The 17390-nt window shown below is 49.4% G+C and overlaps 1 protein-coding gene across 5 annotated transcripts in view; it reads left to right on the top strand.

Moving 5' to 3' along the window:
* Positions 1 to 17390, top strand: part of LOC117541839 (macrophage mannose receptor 1-like) — a 46718-nt gene that overhangs the window by 13515 nt on the left and 15813 nt on the right. For all 5 annotated transcript variants that reach the window (XR_004568351.1, XR_004568352.1, XM_034209104.1 and 2 more), the window contains exons 4-7: positions 972 to 1127; positions 1247 to 1357; positions 2070 to 2207; positions 2311 to 2490. Coding sequence is in view for 3 of the 5 variants with exons in the window: in XM_034209104.1 (XP_034064995.1) it covers positions 972 to 1127; positions 1247 to 1357; positions 2070 to 2207; positions 2311 to 2490 (585 nt within the window). In the remaining 2 variants the exon portion in view is untranslated. The remainder of the gene's footprint in view (positions 1 to 971; positions 1128 to 1246; positions 1358 to 2069; positions 2208 to 2310; positions 2491 to 17390) is intronic.

Genomic DNA, 17390 nt, shown 5'->3' with positions numbered 1-17390 from the left:
AGAACTTGGAGCAGGAGGATCAACCAAAGAAAGCTCCCCATCAGACACAATTTCCAACACAGGCACAGCATTCTCTGTATTTGAAGTTTCTTCCGGCGACAACCGCTGTCTTTTTGCACTTTTATTAATCCACGCTAACATTTTAGAAATGCTAATTTGTGACGTGACTTGCTTTCCTTCTCTCGGGGGCGTGCCTGCTCTGTTCTATCACTCTACATAGCCACCCACTGGGTGGGAGTTCCACTGCATAAACACAGCACACGTGCATCTAGGTATGTAAATTGTAAAGCATTAAAACATGGTTTTACTAACAGTTTTCAGTATGTTGTTACTTCGGCATTATTATTATTATTATTTTTAAACGTGTATTACTATTAAATCACGGTCAAATAGGTTAATTTTGACATAGTCGTTTCCACCACAGTATTTACATGGAGAAGATAAGCCCCGCCCCCTCTCCAGCACGTTCTGTTTGAATGACAGGAGTAAACAGCTGACAGCCGCTGTGAAACTCCAGCGGTTAGAGCGATGAGAATGTCCGTTCGGCACCTCATGACGCATCTACTGAGTACCGGGCGGCTGTATATATATATATGGATGTATAATAAGAACGGCGGGAGAGTGTTGAGTACTGGCACGGTGCATGAGTACCGGAGTACCGCCAGCATGCCGGTACTGAGCAAGAAGTGCCGGTACTCCATGGGTCAGAACCAGAAGTGCCGGTACTGCGTACCGGTGAGTACCGGCCCAATTCCAGCACTGGTCTGTATCAGATCCGTTGCAGCCCCGTTTTTAGAGATTTGGGTATGGAGGAACATAGAGAGGGTTGTGTTTTCTGACACTTGGTGAGTTCCCTGGAACACATATTCATGTATAAAAAACGTACAAAAGTGCATTTTGCATGATAGGTCACCTTTAAGTTAACAGGGAGAAAGTAGCAAACATAACATGTTTATGTTTTACATTCATAGCAAAAGGAGACTGGAATACACACCCTACCACAGGAGAATATTACCAGCTCAACTCACAATCAGCTCTGACTTGGCCACAGGCTGAAGCCAGCTGCAAACAGCAGGGGGCCTCGTTGCTGAGTATCTACGATCTTCACCAGCAGGCTTATGTCACAGGTAAGATGACACTGACTCTGAATATATGCATATAAACAATGATCCGAAACTTTTAGCCACACAACTAATTAGTGACATTGGGAAAGACTAAATGTTTTGTCCTTTTATTTCCATGCCAGCACTACTAGGTACAGGAGGCAATAAGCTTTGGACTGGTCTGTTCCTGGATCCAGAGCATGGCTGGAAATGGTCTAATGGGAGACCTTACCGTTATATGAATTGGGACTCTGGTAGGTATTTTTCTTTGTGGTTCTATTCTGATAAAATAAAATTGCTATATCCTAAAATGTATAGGAAAATAAAATCAATTTTAGACAAAATAGAATCCAGTGTGTTGAAAACAAATGAATACTAAACAAACCACATTTCCATTTTGTTTGGCCACATTAAAGCTGAAACGAAGTCTATAATCTGGCATCTTAAAAAAAGATAAAAATGTGTGTCCAAGCTAGTTGTAGAAAAGACCATTCAGGCAATTATTTGTTGAAAGTGTTCATGCACTACTAACTGGCCACCCCAATAAAACCATTGGTCAGTTGCAACTGAAACATTCAAAAAGCTGCTGCTAGATTACTGACAAACACCAAGAGGAAAATTAAATCCCTTCCTTGGCTTCCTTTTAAATATAAAACTAATTTAAAGGCGTTATTTATTGTCTATTCAGTAAGTCACCCAAAGGTAGGCCTAAATATATACACAAGCCAGGTATAGTAGGTTCTGCAGGGACCGTTATGCATCCCATTGCTCAAATCAGCTCTCCTTGGAACTAAAGTAGTCCAAATGTAGGGAAAACACTTGCTTTCAGAGTTAGAATAAAAGAGTGATACTCCCATATTAATCTGTAAGGTTTATAAAAGGTAACATAATCCCTCATCCATCAACTATAGAACAATATGAAGCTTTGCTAAACCAACATGTCAAGTAATTGCCGCTTTCTTTTAGGACATCCCCTTGCTGATCCTGGACACAACTGTGCAATTGCTGATCCTGCTGTACAGTACTCATGGCAAAGTTCACTTTGCAGCAAGAAACTCGGATACATCTGCTACAGTAAAGCAGCCGAGGCACTGCCTACAAAAGGTGAAGAATAAGATCTATTCTAATCTACTCCACAAATCCCATTTTAAACTGTTGTTAACATGTCAATCAATCAATATATTTATTTGTTTCTTTTCATGATCAGCTGCAGAGACAGGATTTTGTTCAGCCCCTTGGATTCCCTACAATAGCCACTGCTTCAACCTTAACCGCACTCAGAAAACATGGCCTGAAGCCCAGAGAGACTGTCGCTTTGAAGGAGGGGACCTCGCCACCATAAGAAATGTGGAAGACCAAAGTTTTGTAATCTCTCAGCTTGGATACAGTACGTGAAAAAATTAAAACAAACATAAGTTATCTGTAAAGACATTATATGGAGAAACGTCCAAAAGAAAAAATTATGTAGAGACTCATATAAACCGCTTGTAATTAGTGTGAATTCTTCTTCTTCTTCTTCTTCTTCTTCTTCTTCTTCTTCTTCTTCTTCTTCTTCTTCTTCTTCTTCTTCTTCTTCTTCTTCTTCTTCTTCTTCTTCTTCTTCTTCTTCTTCTTCTTCTTCTTCTTCTTCTTCTTCTTCTTCTTCTTCTTCTTCTTCTTCTTCTTCTTCTTCTTCTTCTTCTTCTTCTTCTTCTTCTTCTTCTTCTGTGGTGGAGGTGTGTTTTTGAAGAGGGATTTTCACTTTTATTTCGTTTGTTTCTGTTTCAATCGTTTCTTTAACTGTATGATCTTACGTGGGGATATTTGTACTCTTTGCAAGTACGGTTAATACTTTTTCGTGAGTGTTTTTCCGTGCCTCGTGGCGGGGATGGCGTCCTTCGGGGGCGCCGCTGTGGGGGAGCAGGTCATCCATCCATCCATCCATCCATCTTCTCCCGCTTATCCGTGGTCGGGTCGCGGGGGTAGCAGTTCCAGCAGAGAGCCCCAAACTTTCTTTTCCCTGGCGACATCAACCAGCTCTGACTGGGGGATCAGTGTTGCCAACTCCATAGTAAGGAAAGTAGCTATTGGCTGTCCGAAAAGTCGCCAGAAGTCGCTAAATGACGTCATCGCCTAATTTGCATATCATGTAATGGCGGCTGTAGGCAAAAAACGTTCCCAACCCTTCAAGGATCAAAACTTGAAACCACCGGAGTTAAATCCAGACGACAGTAGATCAGAAATGTCTTTGCCTTTTGAGTATGTTTTGGGGTTTTAACATGACAGTTTGGCATAGAAATCCCCCTTACAATAAAGGCAGTATGCCCGTGTGTCATCTCCAATAAATGGCTTCAACCATCCTTTATACTCAGGGTTTGATTCCCACTCCTTTCTGTATTTTTGAGAATACAATTTAGAGTGTGCCATGATGTTTAGCTTGTCACAGAGAGGCACACACACAGTGGACGAGGTGATTGAGTGACTGAGGCTGTGTGAGGCAAAGCAAAGGCAGTTATTTATTATAGTGTGAAAGTGAGTGAAGAAACATTTACATTCAACATTTAAATCCCGCTCAAAACCAGGACGGCTTGGCAGTTGGCGCATGCGCAATTCATTTGCAGTCTCGACGCGGGGGAGTGTGGTTGTCTCCTCTCTGCTCTGACTGCAGCAGCAGCTCTGCTGCGGCCAGGCAACTGTCAGTCTGAGCGCCTGTGAGTACTATGGGAGGGAGGCGGGGCTCACGGCAGCACCCGCGGCTCGTTAACTGCAGAACAATGTGAGTCTCCAAACACCAGAAAAGTCGCTAATAACACCATTATAAATCGCTAGATTAGTCGTTAGTCGCTTTTGACACAAATAAGTCGCCGGAGGGTTTGGAAATCCGCCAAATTTAACGAGAAAATCGCCAAGTTGACAACACTGTGGGGGATCCCAAGGCGCTCCCAGGCCAGCGAAGAGATATAATCCCTCCACCTGGTCCTAGGTCTACCCCTTGGTCTCTTCCCAGCTGGACGCGCCTGGAACACCTCTCTAGGGAGCAGGTCGTTCATGTAAACATCTCCTATGCTTCCCGCATGAACAAAGCGGTCGTGGTCTTTTTGAAAGACCAGAAATATGTGACGGAATTTATTGAGAGCGGATTAATGGTAAACGAGGAATATATTCAAGTTTCGCCGTTGGCGACACCGTCCACGCGGATCACTGTGTCTGGCATTCCTCCATTCATCCCGAATGAGGCGCTGGAACGGGAGCTGAAGCGTTTCGGTAAATTTGCCAGTAATCTCCGTACTGTTGCTCTGGGGTGTAAGGATGAAAAGCTAAAACATGTCCAATCTCTGCGGAGACAGGTGTTCATGTTTCTGAATTGTCCCACTCATACACTAGATGTGTCTTTCCGGGTGAGGCACGAAGAGGGTTTTTATATGGTTTATGCGAGCTCAGGGAACGTGTTTTGCGTGCGGGGAGTCGGGTCACAAACGTGTTGCATGTCCACAGAGACGGCACGCCGCTCCACCGGGGCCGCCGAGCCGGTCGCTGGGGCGGCCGGGGCCGCTGGGTCGGCGGCCGTGGAGGCCGGTGTCGCGGGGGCTGCTGTTGCACCCGCCGGGGCCCCAGGGGCTGCGGATGAAGTAGGAATGAATATCGTGAGAGATGAAACAGGGATTGTAGAGAGTGTGGTGAGTGTGAGAGGAAAACATGTGGAAACAGGTAAACAGGTGGGAGATGATGTAGTAGGACAGGTGAGGACTGGTGCTGTGGGACAGGTGGAGGCTGTTGGCACACAGCAGGAGCTGCCGTCTGGTTCTGGGAGGCAAAAAGAGCTTCAACAGGCTGCAGACAATAATGAGGTTGAAGAAACACACTCCTCAATGTCAGTCTTGGTACTTTATTAACAAAGATGACGACACCCTGAAATAGAGCAATGCCGCAGGATAAGCTGATAAAGTATAACATGAACAGTACACATATATTCACATACATATATTAAAGACACACTAAACGGTAGTGGAAACAGTCTTACATGTGTGAGTGGACGAACGTCTCAACCTGAGGCGGAGTGAATGAATAACATGTGGGCTAACATGGCCGCTATGCAGTACCGGGTCAAAGCACGGCATATCCGGGCAGCGACAGCAGTGACGCTGCCCTCTAGTGGCCGGCGATACACTCTTCATCCCCCCCAGACCGGAAAACTATGGGCCGGAATAGGTTAACGGTCTAAATCCAGCTGCCGGACTCGGGCTCGTACCGTGCAGGCGGCCTTCTCACGCGGCCTGGCCGAGTAGGCTGGGGTAGCATCGGCGGCGACTGCGGCACCGGAGCGCCCAGGACGGCACCCGTAGGAACGGTGAGGTCAGAGGATGCTTCGCCAGCAGGTGCCGGTGGGGGAGCGCCCCTATCCGAGTCGCGGGGTCCAACAGCCGGCCGCTGAGCGATCCCTTGGGGCGTCGCCCAGACCGGGTGGACAGGTGGGGCCTGATGGCCCAGGGCAGCGGGCGGCGGCAAGGGCGCAGCCGGCTGTTCACGGGCGCAGGGTGTGGCCGGCGTATAGACCCGGAGGAAGCGCCGGTTGCGCAGTGTCAGACGTCCCGAACCGTCAACCCTGATCCGATACTGGTCGTGGCCTGGCGACTCCACCACGATCCCTGACCTGTCCCATTTGTTGGGGCTCGGGCCTTGCTGGTTCTGGAGAAATACTCTTTCGCCGAGTGCCAATGGGCGGAGCGGTCTTGAGTGAGTCCCCAGGGACTCGGTGGTACGGGACATACGGGTCCGAAGGGCGTCCTCCTTCGCCGCCCATGCCTCGCGCCATAGCAGGCGGATGTGCGGGTTCGAGAACTTCTCGAGGCGGTTCACGAAGGAGAGCGAGCCACGAAGGAGGCGGCCGAAGATGATCTGCGCTGGCGAGAGGTTGCAGTCGGGGTCAGGTGTGTTTCGCAACTGCAGCATAGCACGCAGGAAGCGGTCCTGATCAAGGCCGCCCAACGGGCCGGTGTTGGACATCAGGAGGCGCTTAGCGGTCTTAACCGCAACTTCTGCCCTCCCATTCGACTGCGGGAAGCTGACGGACGACACCCGGTGTTTGACGTGCCATAAGCGGAGGAAGTCCTCAGTGTGGCTCGCCTTGAATTCTGGACCACCGTCGCTCGAGAGCTCCTCCGGTACGCCGAAGGTGGCGAAGAACGAACGGAGGTGTTGAACCAGGCCGGTTGAGCCCGCCAGGGCAGTACCTGCCGTAGAGCTCAGGACCTCTACCCAGCCCGAGAGGCGGTCCCCGACAACTAGGTAGTGGCGGCCCCCATAGTCGAAGAAGTCAGCGAACACCGCTTCGAATGGCGTGGACGGGGGTGAGGACGGCAGGGGGGGTGTAGCGAGCATGGCGGTTGCAGTCTGCACATACGTCCCTGGTGGCCTGAATGTCCCCGGACATCCCGGGCCAGTAAACTATGGCTCGGGCATGCTAGATAGATAGAGCAGGACGCCGTCCTGTGCGTAGATGGACTCACAGACCGATGACAGACTCGGCAGGGCAGAGTCATTCACATCAATCCCACCCTCCTGCTCGATGAGTTGGAGGAGGTGGCCGAGGCATCCGTCAGCCGCTGTCTCCCGTGCGAGGAGGGGCCAAGAGACGGCTCCGAGCTCCCGTGCGTCGTCGCGGATGGAGGCCATGGGTGCTGACTCCACGGCGTCAGGCCCGCTCGGCAGCCCCAATGAGAGGCCGTTTGCTGAGCCCGAGGGGGAAGGATGCCTCGACGTGGCATCAGCGGCATAGTTGCTCTTGCCGGGTAGATGCACAATGTCAAAGCGCCATGGGAGGGTGCGCTGCTTGAGTCTGAACAGGCGCGAGTTTGTGATCTCATCCAGCGTACGGTCGCCAAAGATCTTCACCAACGGCTTATGGTCGGTGACCACGATGAGGTTGTCGGACCCCTGCGTGAAGTATCGCGTCTGTTCCAGACCCCAGGCCACAGCTAGGGCCTCTCCCTCGACGGCCGCATAGCGCTGCTCCGCAGGGGACAGGAAACGCGAGCCCGCGAGGGTGATCCTCCATCCACCTGGGCAGCAGTCCGGTATGCCCGAGGTACAGTGACAGTGTTGCTGGAGCAGGAAGTAGCCTACGCCACACATGGACCAGTCGGGGCGGAGGCAGGTACGCTTCTGCATGTCGTAGATCTCCACGCCCTCACGGATGGCCTCCATTATGGCATGCTTAGACGCCTGGAAGGCCTCCTCCAGAATGGGGGACCATAGGAACACACAGCGTGGGCTGAGGAACGGCTTAAATGGGGCCATCGTGTCACGCAACTGGGCATAGTTGGCCACCTGGTTGACAAAGCCGAACCAACTCCTGATGTCTGTCGTGGAGCCAGGGGTGGGGAAGTCACGGATGGCGTCCAAGTATTTCGGGAGCGGTTCGATGATAGATTCCGACACCCTGAAGCCAGCGAAATCGACGCACCTCTCTGCGAACTGGAACTTGTCTGAGTTCAACACGATACCCGACCGGCCGACACGCGTCAGGAAGTCGATGGTCCTCCACCAGTGCTGCTCCAGGTCGGTGTCATAGTGGATGGTGTCATCCACGCAACGTTCCTTGCGTTCATAGTCCGAGAGGACGGCATCAAACCGACGGTTGTAGCCATCCCCTGATGACAGGAAGCCCTGTGGTGCCCTGGTGTAGCGCCAACGGCCGAAGGGTGTGATGAAGGTAGTGAGGTGGCGATCCGACTCACGCAGGGGGACACTGTGGTAGCCGTTCCAGGCGTCTGTGACGGTCTTCCAGGTGCCCTTCGGGACACGGCGTGCAAGGTGGAACGGGGACTCAGTGGCGAAGGTCTCACATTGGCAGAACTTGTTAAGGGGGAGAGGTCCACGGTCCTACGTGGAGAACCGTCGTGCTTCCGAGTGACTACCATACGATGGCACCACGTCACAGGCTCACCGTATGGCACACGTTCAATGACCCCAAGGGCTTCGTCCCGCAGTAGGTCATCGTGGACCCTCCGTTGCCAGTGTAAAGGCACTGTAGCCGCGGTGTGACATGCCCTAGGCGTAGCTGCGGGGTCCACGTGCATCTCGATAGGTGGCCCCTCCATGCATGGTAGTGCTCGATGGGGGCAAGTATTGAACGTAGACGAGGCATATCTCCCGAGTAGCCAATCTTTCATCCTGATGTTGTTCTCTGGCTTACAGGGGAACGGCAGCGCTACGGGGCGCGCCGGGGGGACCGTGCGCTGAGGACATGTGCACTGGGCGTCCCGGGGGTCACCTGGCCCCACGCAGCCGCCGTTGGCTGACCACGTCGCATTGACGGACAGGGGCAGGCCTGGCGTGTCAGCCGTGTCAGGGCTACGCCTGTCCTTGTGCCCCCCTGCAACGTCGTCCGATGGGAAGTTCACGGGCAAGAGGCCGAGGTTGAGCAATGACTCGTAGGAGAGGTACATGGCCCGGACCGAGCTGCTCACGTATACCATGGAACGGCAGGATGTGACACGCCCCCCGCTGCAGGTTGTCGAGAGCCTAGCGAAGAACGCTCCCTCGATGGATAAAGGGGAGCGGTTGGCGGCTGACAGGCTGAGGCTGACGGGTCGCAGGTCGTCCCGCGAGAAACCGCAGGCCAGGTACTCCTCCAGCGACCAAAGGTCCGACTGCGCGCCAGTGTCCGCTACGGCAGATATCCGAGCTCCGTCGGCCGTGCCCTGGTTGCCGGTGCCATCCCTCAGCCCGACTGGCATGTCCATCGAGACGGTGATTAATGCTCGGGGGTGGTCTCTCAGCCTGGCCCGTCTCCATTCGCCCTTGGAGAAGATGTGGTGCTCGAGTCTGATAGGTGCTTGCCTGTTGACACATCCGTGCGACGTATGGGCGCGGTGCCGGCGATGGCTCCTGTGACGTTGGCCAGGGCGGGCCCCGGCTTGCACCGACGAGACCTGGGAGACCGGCTCCGACCCCATGGCGGCCTGTTGACTGTCGGACGACGGCTGTTGACGCCTCTGTCGTCGGCGGGCCCTGTAGCAGCCGATGCACACCTGGTGAGGCTTAGGATTCCACCCGCGAGGCCCCTCCGTGAAGACGTTGAAGACGCTCTTACATTCCGGGCACGAGGCACGTCTAGCCCCGTCCGCAGGGCTCGGGGCCGGGCTCGTCTGTGGAGTCGTCTTCAGGCGCTGGAATGACGACATGGCTGATAGGGAGGACGACGGGAGGGCGTTACGGGCCATCTCTCTGTTCTCGACGAGTGCGATTACGACATTAACTGGCTTAATCAGGACGTCAGGTGTCCCCAGCGTCTTGCGGCGTATGTCCGAGTCATAGATGCCATTGATCAGAACATCACGGATGATGTGGTCGGTATAGTCCACGTCCTTACCACACTCGCATACCGCGTTATATGCGCATGTCTCTGCTTTACCCCGCACTCTGGCAGCAAATGCACGGAATGTCTCATCGCGTTCCTGGCGGAACTGAAGTAGCTCGGTGCGCAGGACACATGTAGCGACTGGGATGACAGCTAGGGAACGCATGACGGTGATTAGGTCTGGCAAAGGTCCGGAAGCGGCGTCGGGGGCGGCTTTCAACAGGCTGTCTCCAAGTACAGACCCAGCGCACTGAAACAGCTGGAAGGGGGCCTGGGCATCCCCTATGCCTGATCCGGCACGGAATACGTCCCAACGGCGGATAAACACGTTCCATTCCTCTATCGATACGCCTACATCCACTTTGGGCCGATCGAGTCTCGGGCCGTGAGGGGCTGGGGCCTGGGCTGGCGCGGCCATGACAGGCGCTGCGTGCTGGTGGCTAAATCCATGAATCGTCAGTATAGCAGTGACGAGTGCTTCGGATAAGTCTTGGGATTCGAACTCGCAGCTGGGGACAGGGCATCCAACAACGACCATGGTGTCGTCATGAAGAAACACACTCCTCAATGTCAGTCTTGGTACTTTATTGACAAAGATGAGGACACCCTGAAATAGAGCAATGCCGCAGGATCAGCTGATAAAGTATAACATGAACAGTACACATATATTCACATACATATATTAAAGACACACTAAACGGTAGTGGAAACAGTCTTACATGTGTGAGTGGACGAACGTCTCAACCCGAGGCGGAGTGAATGAATAACATGTGGGCTAACATGGCCGCTATGCAGTACCGGGTCAAAGCACGGCATATCCGGGCAGCGACAGCAGTGACGCTGCCCTCTAGTGGCCGGCGATACACTCTTCAGAGGTGACAGAGATGGACACAGACGGTGAGGGGGATTCTGACTGTGTTTCAGTTGCAGATAGTCTCTCTCAGAACGCAGAGATATATTCTTTGGAAGAGATTAATGTTTTTTTAGATGAGTCCTTTGGCAAGGCAGTGGAAGTGAGAGACTTTTTCCCTGACACAAACAAGTTTCTTCATACAGTGAGCACTCTTCAGAAAGTTGTAGGGTTAGACCTGCTGGATGAAAATAAACGCTATCGTCTCAGGAAGCATGTAACTAATATGAAAAAAGTTACGAAAGGAAGCAAAAAAGGGGGGAAACTGAAAAGGTCTAAATCATTTCAACATGATCATGCAACACTGGGTGTCTCCTCTCTGCTGTGTGTACCTGTCCGTTCTTTTTCTCTATCTCCTTCCTCTAATGCAGGCTTTAAGGGTTGCTTCTTTAAACATTAACGGGGGTAGAAGTGCACAGAAAAGAGCTTTAGTGTTAGAGGTCTTTAATCAGAAAAAATTAGATGTGATATTTCTGCAGGAAACGCACAGTGATAGCCTGAATGAGACGGACTGGGGAATGTGGTGGGGGGGTCAGTATGTACTCAGTCATGGCTCAAACCTTAGTGCTGGAGTAGCTGTTTTTTTCTCCCCCTCTCTAAATGTTAAGATTTTATCCAGCACAGAGATAGTGGCAGGTAGAGCGATATAACTATTAACGAAGCACTTTTATACTAATAAAGGACTGGCTTTTCTAAAGCCAGTTGAGTAGCACTTGAAATGTGTTTGCTCTATGAAACCTGATGTACTTATATGATTCTGTTTTCTTCAAGTTGTATTTTGTTGGACGAACGCACTTATTGTAAGTCGCTTTGGATAAAAGCGTCAGCTAAATGCAATGTAATGTAATGTAATGTAATGTAATAGTGGCAGGTAGAGCCTTGATGGTGAAAGTGGAACTGTGAGTTATTTTTTACTTTTATTAATGTGTATGCACCCAATCAGGGCCCTGCACGTGTACTGTATCTGTGTTTCAGTTATTAAAAGACGAGCTAGACACTAGTGTACAGGGGTAGTGTGTTATACTGGGGGGGGACTGGAACGCTTGCACTAATGTCACTTTAGACCAGTGGTTCTCAAACTTTTTCTGTCAGGCCCCCCCTTTGGAGAAAAAAAAAAGTCGGGCCCCCCCCAACACAAAGTCAGGCTCAGTGGCGAAACCAGAGATTTATTTTGGGGGTGCTGTGGGGTAGCTTGACGTTTCATAGAGGGTGCTCAAACATTTAGGGTTTCCCATTAATGTACCGGGTGCTACAGTGGAATTTTCTACTGCAACACTCCTCACGCAAATACACAACGTATACCCGCAACTGTTACAATGAAGGCTCGATAATCAGCTCACGGCATATAGGTGTAAGCAGGGGTAAAGTGCTATTTTTATAGGTGGTGTGTGGACCTCACATAGGGGGGTCCAGGGGCAAGCTCCCCCGGGAAGATTTTTAAATATTGAAGTTAAAAGCATTAATCTGGTGCACTTTGAGAGCAAAATGAAGAGATCTATGGATACCTCTCTCAACACCCATTTGAAACAGAACTGTAAACAGATTTACTATTTCTTTATGGATATTTTACAAATCACCCTTTTAAACTTTATTATTTTTTTACTGTCATATAGTATTTCATATCTGTTTTTCATTTATTCTCTTATTTTTTTATAACTATAAGGATCATATAAACGTGTACCTCGGAAATAATTGTTTACATTAATGGTGACTAAAACGTTTGAGACCCACTGAGATAACTTAGACTAAAGTTAACTATCTAAACACTGAGAGAGTCCTTTAGCTCACTGAGTCTCTCAGTCTGACAGGAGAGGACTGTCCTCCACTTTGTTGTTGAAACAACTCCTTATATCCGTTGGCGTAGCTCGCTAGCACCAGAAGCTAACAACAACGATCTCCGGTACCGGTGTGCTCTCTCTCTCGCTCCCGAACACAAAATGGCTCGTTCCACACACACAGAGCCGAACTTTAATGCAACACAGAGACCCAGACGTAATAGTACTGTATCATATTATTTTCGAATCAATAATTTTTCAAAATATGAATTTTTTTTAAATCTTTTTTTTTTTTTTTTAATAACCATTTTTCCTCCTGGTCTCTCGCGCCCCCCCCTGTCATGCCTCTGCGCCCCCCTGGGGGGTCGCGCTCCCCACTTTGAGAACCACTGCTTTAGACAGAATAGGACGGGAGCCGCATCCTCAGTCGTCCCTTTTACTGTCACAGGTGATAAGAGAGGCTGACTTAGTGGATGTGTGGAGGATGAAACACCCCTCTGTTAAACAATACACCTGGATGAGAATGCTAGATGGGGGTGTCAGTGCAGCCAGGCTAGACAGATTTTACATGTCTGCTTCTTCTATTACTCATGCAGTGAACTGTCACATCCAACCTGTTGGTTTTACAGACCATCAGCTAGTTTCTTTAGATGTGGTTTTATCCAACACAGAGAAACCTAGATCGTTCTGGCAGTTTAATGTTAACATTTTACAAGATTTGACTTTTTGTGAGAATTGTTTATTATTTTTGATCAACTGGAAATCAAAGAAAGAGTCTTTTCCCTCCCTGAGTCAGTGGTGGGAGGTAGGAAAGGCTCAGATTAGAGTGTTCTGCCAACAGTATACAGCCTACTCCACTGCAAACATTAGGAGAGCTATAGAGCAGTTAGAGAGGGAGATCAGAGAGTTAGAGAGTGTGTCTGCTCGAAATATAGAACAGTCCCTCCTAAAACAACAACAGCTTAACTGTTTTCTTCAGGAGAAAGCCAAGGGAGCTCTGATCAGAGCCCGTTTTACTTCCATGAGAGACATTGATGCATTGCACCAACCACTTTTTTCTTCAACCTGGAGAGGTCTGTGGGCCAAAGGAAGCAGATGGTATGTCTGCGTCTCCCCGATGGACAGGTAACCTCTGACCCTGCTGAGATGAGGAGGCATGCAGTGTCCTTCTACACGGACCTGTTCAAAGCCGAAGGTTGTGACGTGGAAGCTGCTGATGAACTTCTTCAGGGTCTTCCACAGCTGAGTCCAGCCGAAAGTGACACCCTGGGCTCTGACATTACGCTGGAGGAACTGACCTCTGCGGTGACACAGATGGCCTCCGGCAAGGCTCCGGGCATAGACCTGCAGACTTTTTTAAACATTTCTGGAGTATTCTGGGACATGACTTGCTAGAAGTATTGATGGAGTCCTTTGGGAAAGGGACTCTTCCAGCTTCCTGTAGGCGTGCAGTGATTTCACTGTTGCCTAAGAAAGGAGATCTAACCCTGCTGAAGAATTGGAGACCTGTGGCTCTCTTATGTACGGACTATAAGATACTGTCAAAGGTTTTAGCTAACAGACTGAAGTGTTTTATCGAACTTCTTATCGGTACTGATCAGACATATTGCATCCCTGGCAGATCAATTGTGGACAATTTGTTTTTGATGAGAGACACTTTTGATGTTTGCAAACTGTATAATATAAATGTTGGTATTATTTCTATTGACCAGGAGAAGGCGTTTGATCGTGTGGATCACACGTTTCTGGCTGCCACATTGCAGGCTTTTGGTGTTGGGGAGCATTTTTTGTCCTGGGTGAAGTGTTTGTACAGTGATGCATGTTGTGTTGTGAAGGTGGGGAGGGCTGAGCAGACCTGTACCAGTTAAAAGGGGGATCAGGCAGGGCTGCCCTATCTCAGGCCTATTATATAGTATTGCCATCGAGCCGCTTTTGTGCAGACTTAGAAACCGGCTGAGGGGTCTGTGTCTGCCAGAGTCAGCTCAGGCCCCCCCCCCCGGTGGTTGTATCAGCTTATGCTGATGATGTCAGTGTTTTTGTCCAGGGTCAGCGAGATATCCAGGAGCTACAGGACAGTTTAGCTTTGTACAGGAAGGCTGCTTCAGCCAAAGTAAATTGGGAGAAGAGTGAGGCAGTTTTGGTAGGTCAGTGGAGTGTAGGAAATAGGCCCAGTCTTCCTGGTAACCTTAGCTGGGGAAACAAGGGTTTAAAGGTCCTTGGAGTTTGGTTGGGGTCTGAGGACATGGTGGCACAGAACTGGGAGGGATTGCTAGCCAAATGGAAATGGCTGCTACCCCAGCTGTCCTACAGGGGAAGAGTTCTTGTAGCCAAGAATCTGGTTTCCTCGTCTCTGTGGCACAGACTCGAGATGTTAACCCCACCGCCGGGCCTCATGAAACAACTGCAGCGGCTCCTCGTGGATTTCTTCTGGTCGGGTCATCACTGGGTGCCAGCATCGGTCCTGTACCTGCCTGTGGCGAGGGGGGGGCAGGGCCTCGTGGATATTACTGCAAGGACTGCTGCTTTTAGACCGCAGGCAGCTCAGCGGCTGCTGTATGGTGCCTCTCCCTGCTGGCTGGCTATGGCCCGGCTGTTGCTCTGGAGGGCAGGGGGCTTTGGTTTTGATAAACACCTGTTTCTGCTGAAGGCCCCTGCGTACAAGATAACTGGACTTACACCTTTTTACTGCTCAGTCATCAATGCCTGGAAGATTCTGAGTTTTACCAGACCACCCGACCCCCGGCCTGGGATGTGGCTGTTTGAGGAGCCACTGTTTGACACTGGTTTTCTTTCTGGAACCCTTTTCTCTTCAGCCACCCTAAAAAATGCGTTCATTGAAGCGGGAGTGGTAAAACTTGGCCGTTTGACGGGGGTCTCCACAGAAAAACTGGCTGAGGTGACGGGCATTCGATCAACCCGAGTTCTGGAGAACTTGGTAGATGAGGTGTGGCAGTCACTGTCGCCATCCCACCGGACTTTTGCTCTGGATGCAGATCTGGCTGACCAGTGGAGAAAAGGACATGATTATGTCTTTCCTGCCTTGAGTGTGGGTCCTGCGGTGGGGGAATGGAGAGAGGAGGATGGTCTCCTGCTATCACTGGGGACTCTAACACCTGCAAAGTTCACCTCCTGCAATGGGAAGAAGCTATACCTTAGCTGCGTAAAGGTGTTAAACCTCAGCTCGCTCGCAGGCGTCAGAGAGTCGAGGTGGACGGATGTGTTTGGCTTGGGCTCTTCCCCTCAGGGCAGCTGGCGGATCCTGTATAAATCTCCGGTTGAGAAAAGGATGGCTGACATCCAATGGAGAATTATACACGGTGCAATAGCCACTAACAAATACAGAGCTCATTTTGATCCAGGCACAAGGGGAGGCTGTCCGTTCTGTTTTATGGCAGAAACATTGGAGCATTTAGTCGTGTCCTGTCCCCGATTGGCTGGTCTTAAAACAATGTTACAGGAGTGGGTGGAAGGGTTCGGGGAGGTTTTCTCCATACCACTTCTTGTCCATGGCCCCAAATACATCCTGAAAAAGAAGGAAACCCTACTATTGATGAATTTTTGGTTTGCTAATGCAAAATTAGCAATCTGGAAAAGTAGGAAGAACCAACTTGCTGGAGTGGGATGGACGGATGCAGTGCTCTGTCTGGCTGGTGGCAGCGCGTCTGAGGGTGGAGCATGCGTACTATACGCTGATCAATCATCTGCAGGGGTTTCTGGATGTGTGGGCTGTGGGGCAGGTTCTGTGCTCGCTGGGGGAGAATGACTCTCTCATATTGAAGTTTTAAAGGATAGGTGTAGTTTTTGTTTTTAAAGTGTGTAAAAGAGGATGTTTTTAAATGGGTAAAACGCTTTCAAATGGGGTTTTCAAATGATATTTATTTGGTAGTCATGAAAATCTGTTTATTTATTTGATTGTGTAATGTATTAGTTCTGTTCCGACTATTTTGCAGGGTGGGTGTATGTTTAAAACAAATGTAAATAAAATTTGTTTTAAAAATCAAATCTTCTTCTTCTTCTTCTTCTTCTTCTTCTTCTTCTTCTTCTTCTTCTTCTTCTTCTTCTTCTTCTTCTTCTTCTTCTTCTTCTTCTTCTTCTTCTTCTTCTTCTTCTTAGTTTGGCTCTCAATAACTTCAGCATACTTTCAGCTACAGAAAACCATTCAAATACCAAACTATTCAGCCTTTTCAGCACATGATGGGAAACTTTCAACTTTTTCAAAATATTTTATACTTTTTGAAATATTGAGCTTTTTAAACTCTTTTTTTAACATGTAACTTAATGAGAGGAACCTTCAAATCCTCTTTTACCTACACCGTGCGCCAAATGCTACTCCTTCCACATACTTTAAAACGGTCACAAGACATTCAGCTATAAAACTTATTCTTCAGATGTTTTATATTATTTACACTTTTTGACATATTTAACTTAGTTTGGAGCTTGGTAAAGAGGCCTCCTTCAGATGTTAACATTAGTGTGTATTGCGCAGCTCGTTAAGGGGTAGAGTGCATGATGTCACAGCTAGAGTGGAGGAGAGCTTGAGATTTGCCTTAAATGTTTTTTTCAAACCTGCCATAATTCCCAAACCCTACACTCCTTGGACATCATTTTATGCTTGAATTGTAGGAAAACTTTCAACATGTCTCCATTAAGGCCCATTGTAAATTCAGCCTCATCTTTCATCACAGCACCAGCTGCACAGCTTTAGTTAATCTGCCAAAAATGCCACATTATTGACCCGAAAGTACACAAAAAGCACACTTGAGACGCTCCTCAGGGTCCTGACATGCTCACAACATAGACATTTTACCGATAGCAGCTACCGTTTTTCAACTATAGTTGGAAATGTAAGAGGTTTATTTCTCATTCACATCAATGGAAAGTAGATCAATGGCTCTCCTTTCACTGATCACTGCACATCACCATGGTAACCTTTGATCTCTGGGCTCACACACAGGTGTTTGATAACGTCGTCACCTCAAAACACAAACACACAGGGTGCTTCTTAATGTTGAGGAAGGCTGCTCCAGAGCCACTATTTCAAGCATACTACGTCATCGAGTGCCGCCGAAGGACTGTTCCAATGTCCAGCATATTTAGAATTCTACCGAGCCCGGCGTACTTCGTAGCGAGAAATTTCGAGGCTGCACATGTGTAGACTCCGCAGTCTTAAAATCCCCACAACGCTTTGCGCACGGACCAATTTCACAAAATCTGTGGCGTAAAATGTAAGGCGGGGCCTCTAATATGACGCACACCTGCAC

This window comes from Gymnodraco acuticeps, unplaced genomic scaffold (genome assembly GCF_902827175.1).
Source record: "Gymnodraco acuticeps unplaced genomic scaffold, fGymAcu1.1, whole genome shotgun sequence".
Lineage (NCBI taxonomy): Eukaryota > Metazoa > Chordata > Actinopteri > Perciformes > Bathydraconidae > Gymnodraco > Gymnodraco acuticeps.
Note: the sequence above shows the minus strand (reverse complement) of the source record. Positions and strands in the feature narration are given on the sequence as shown.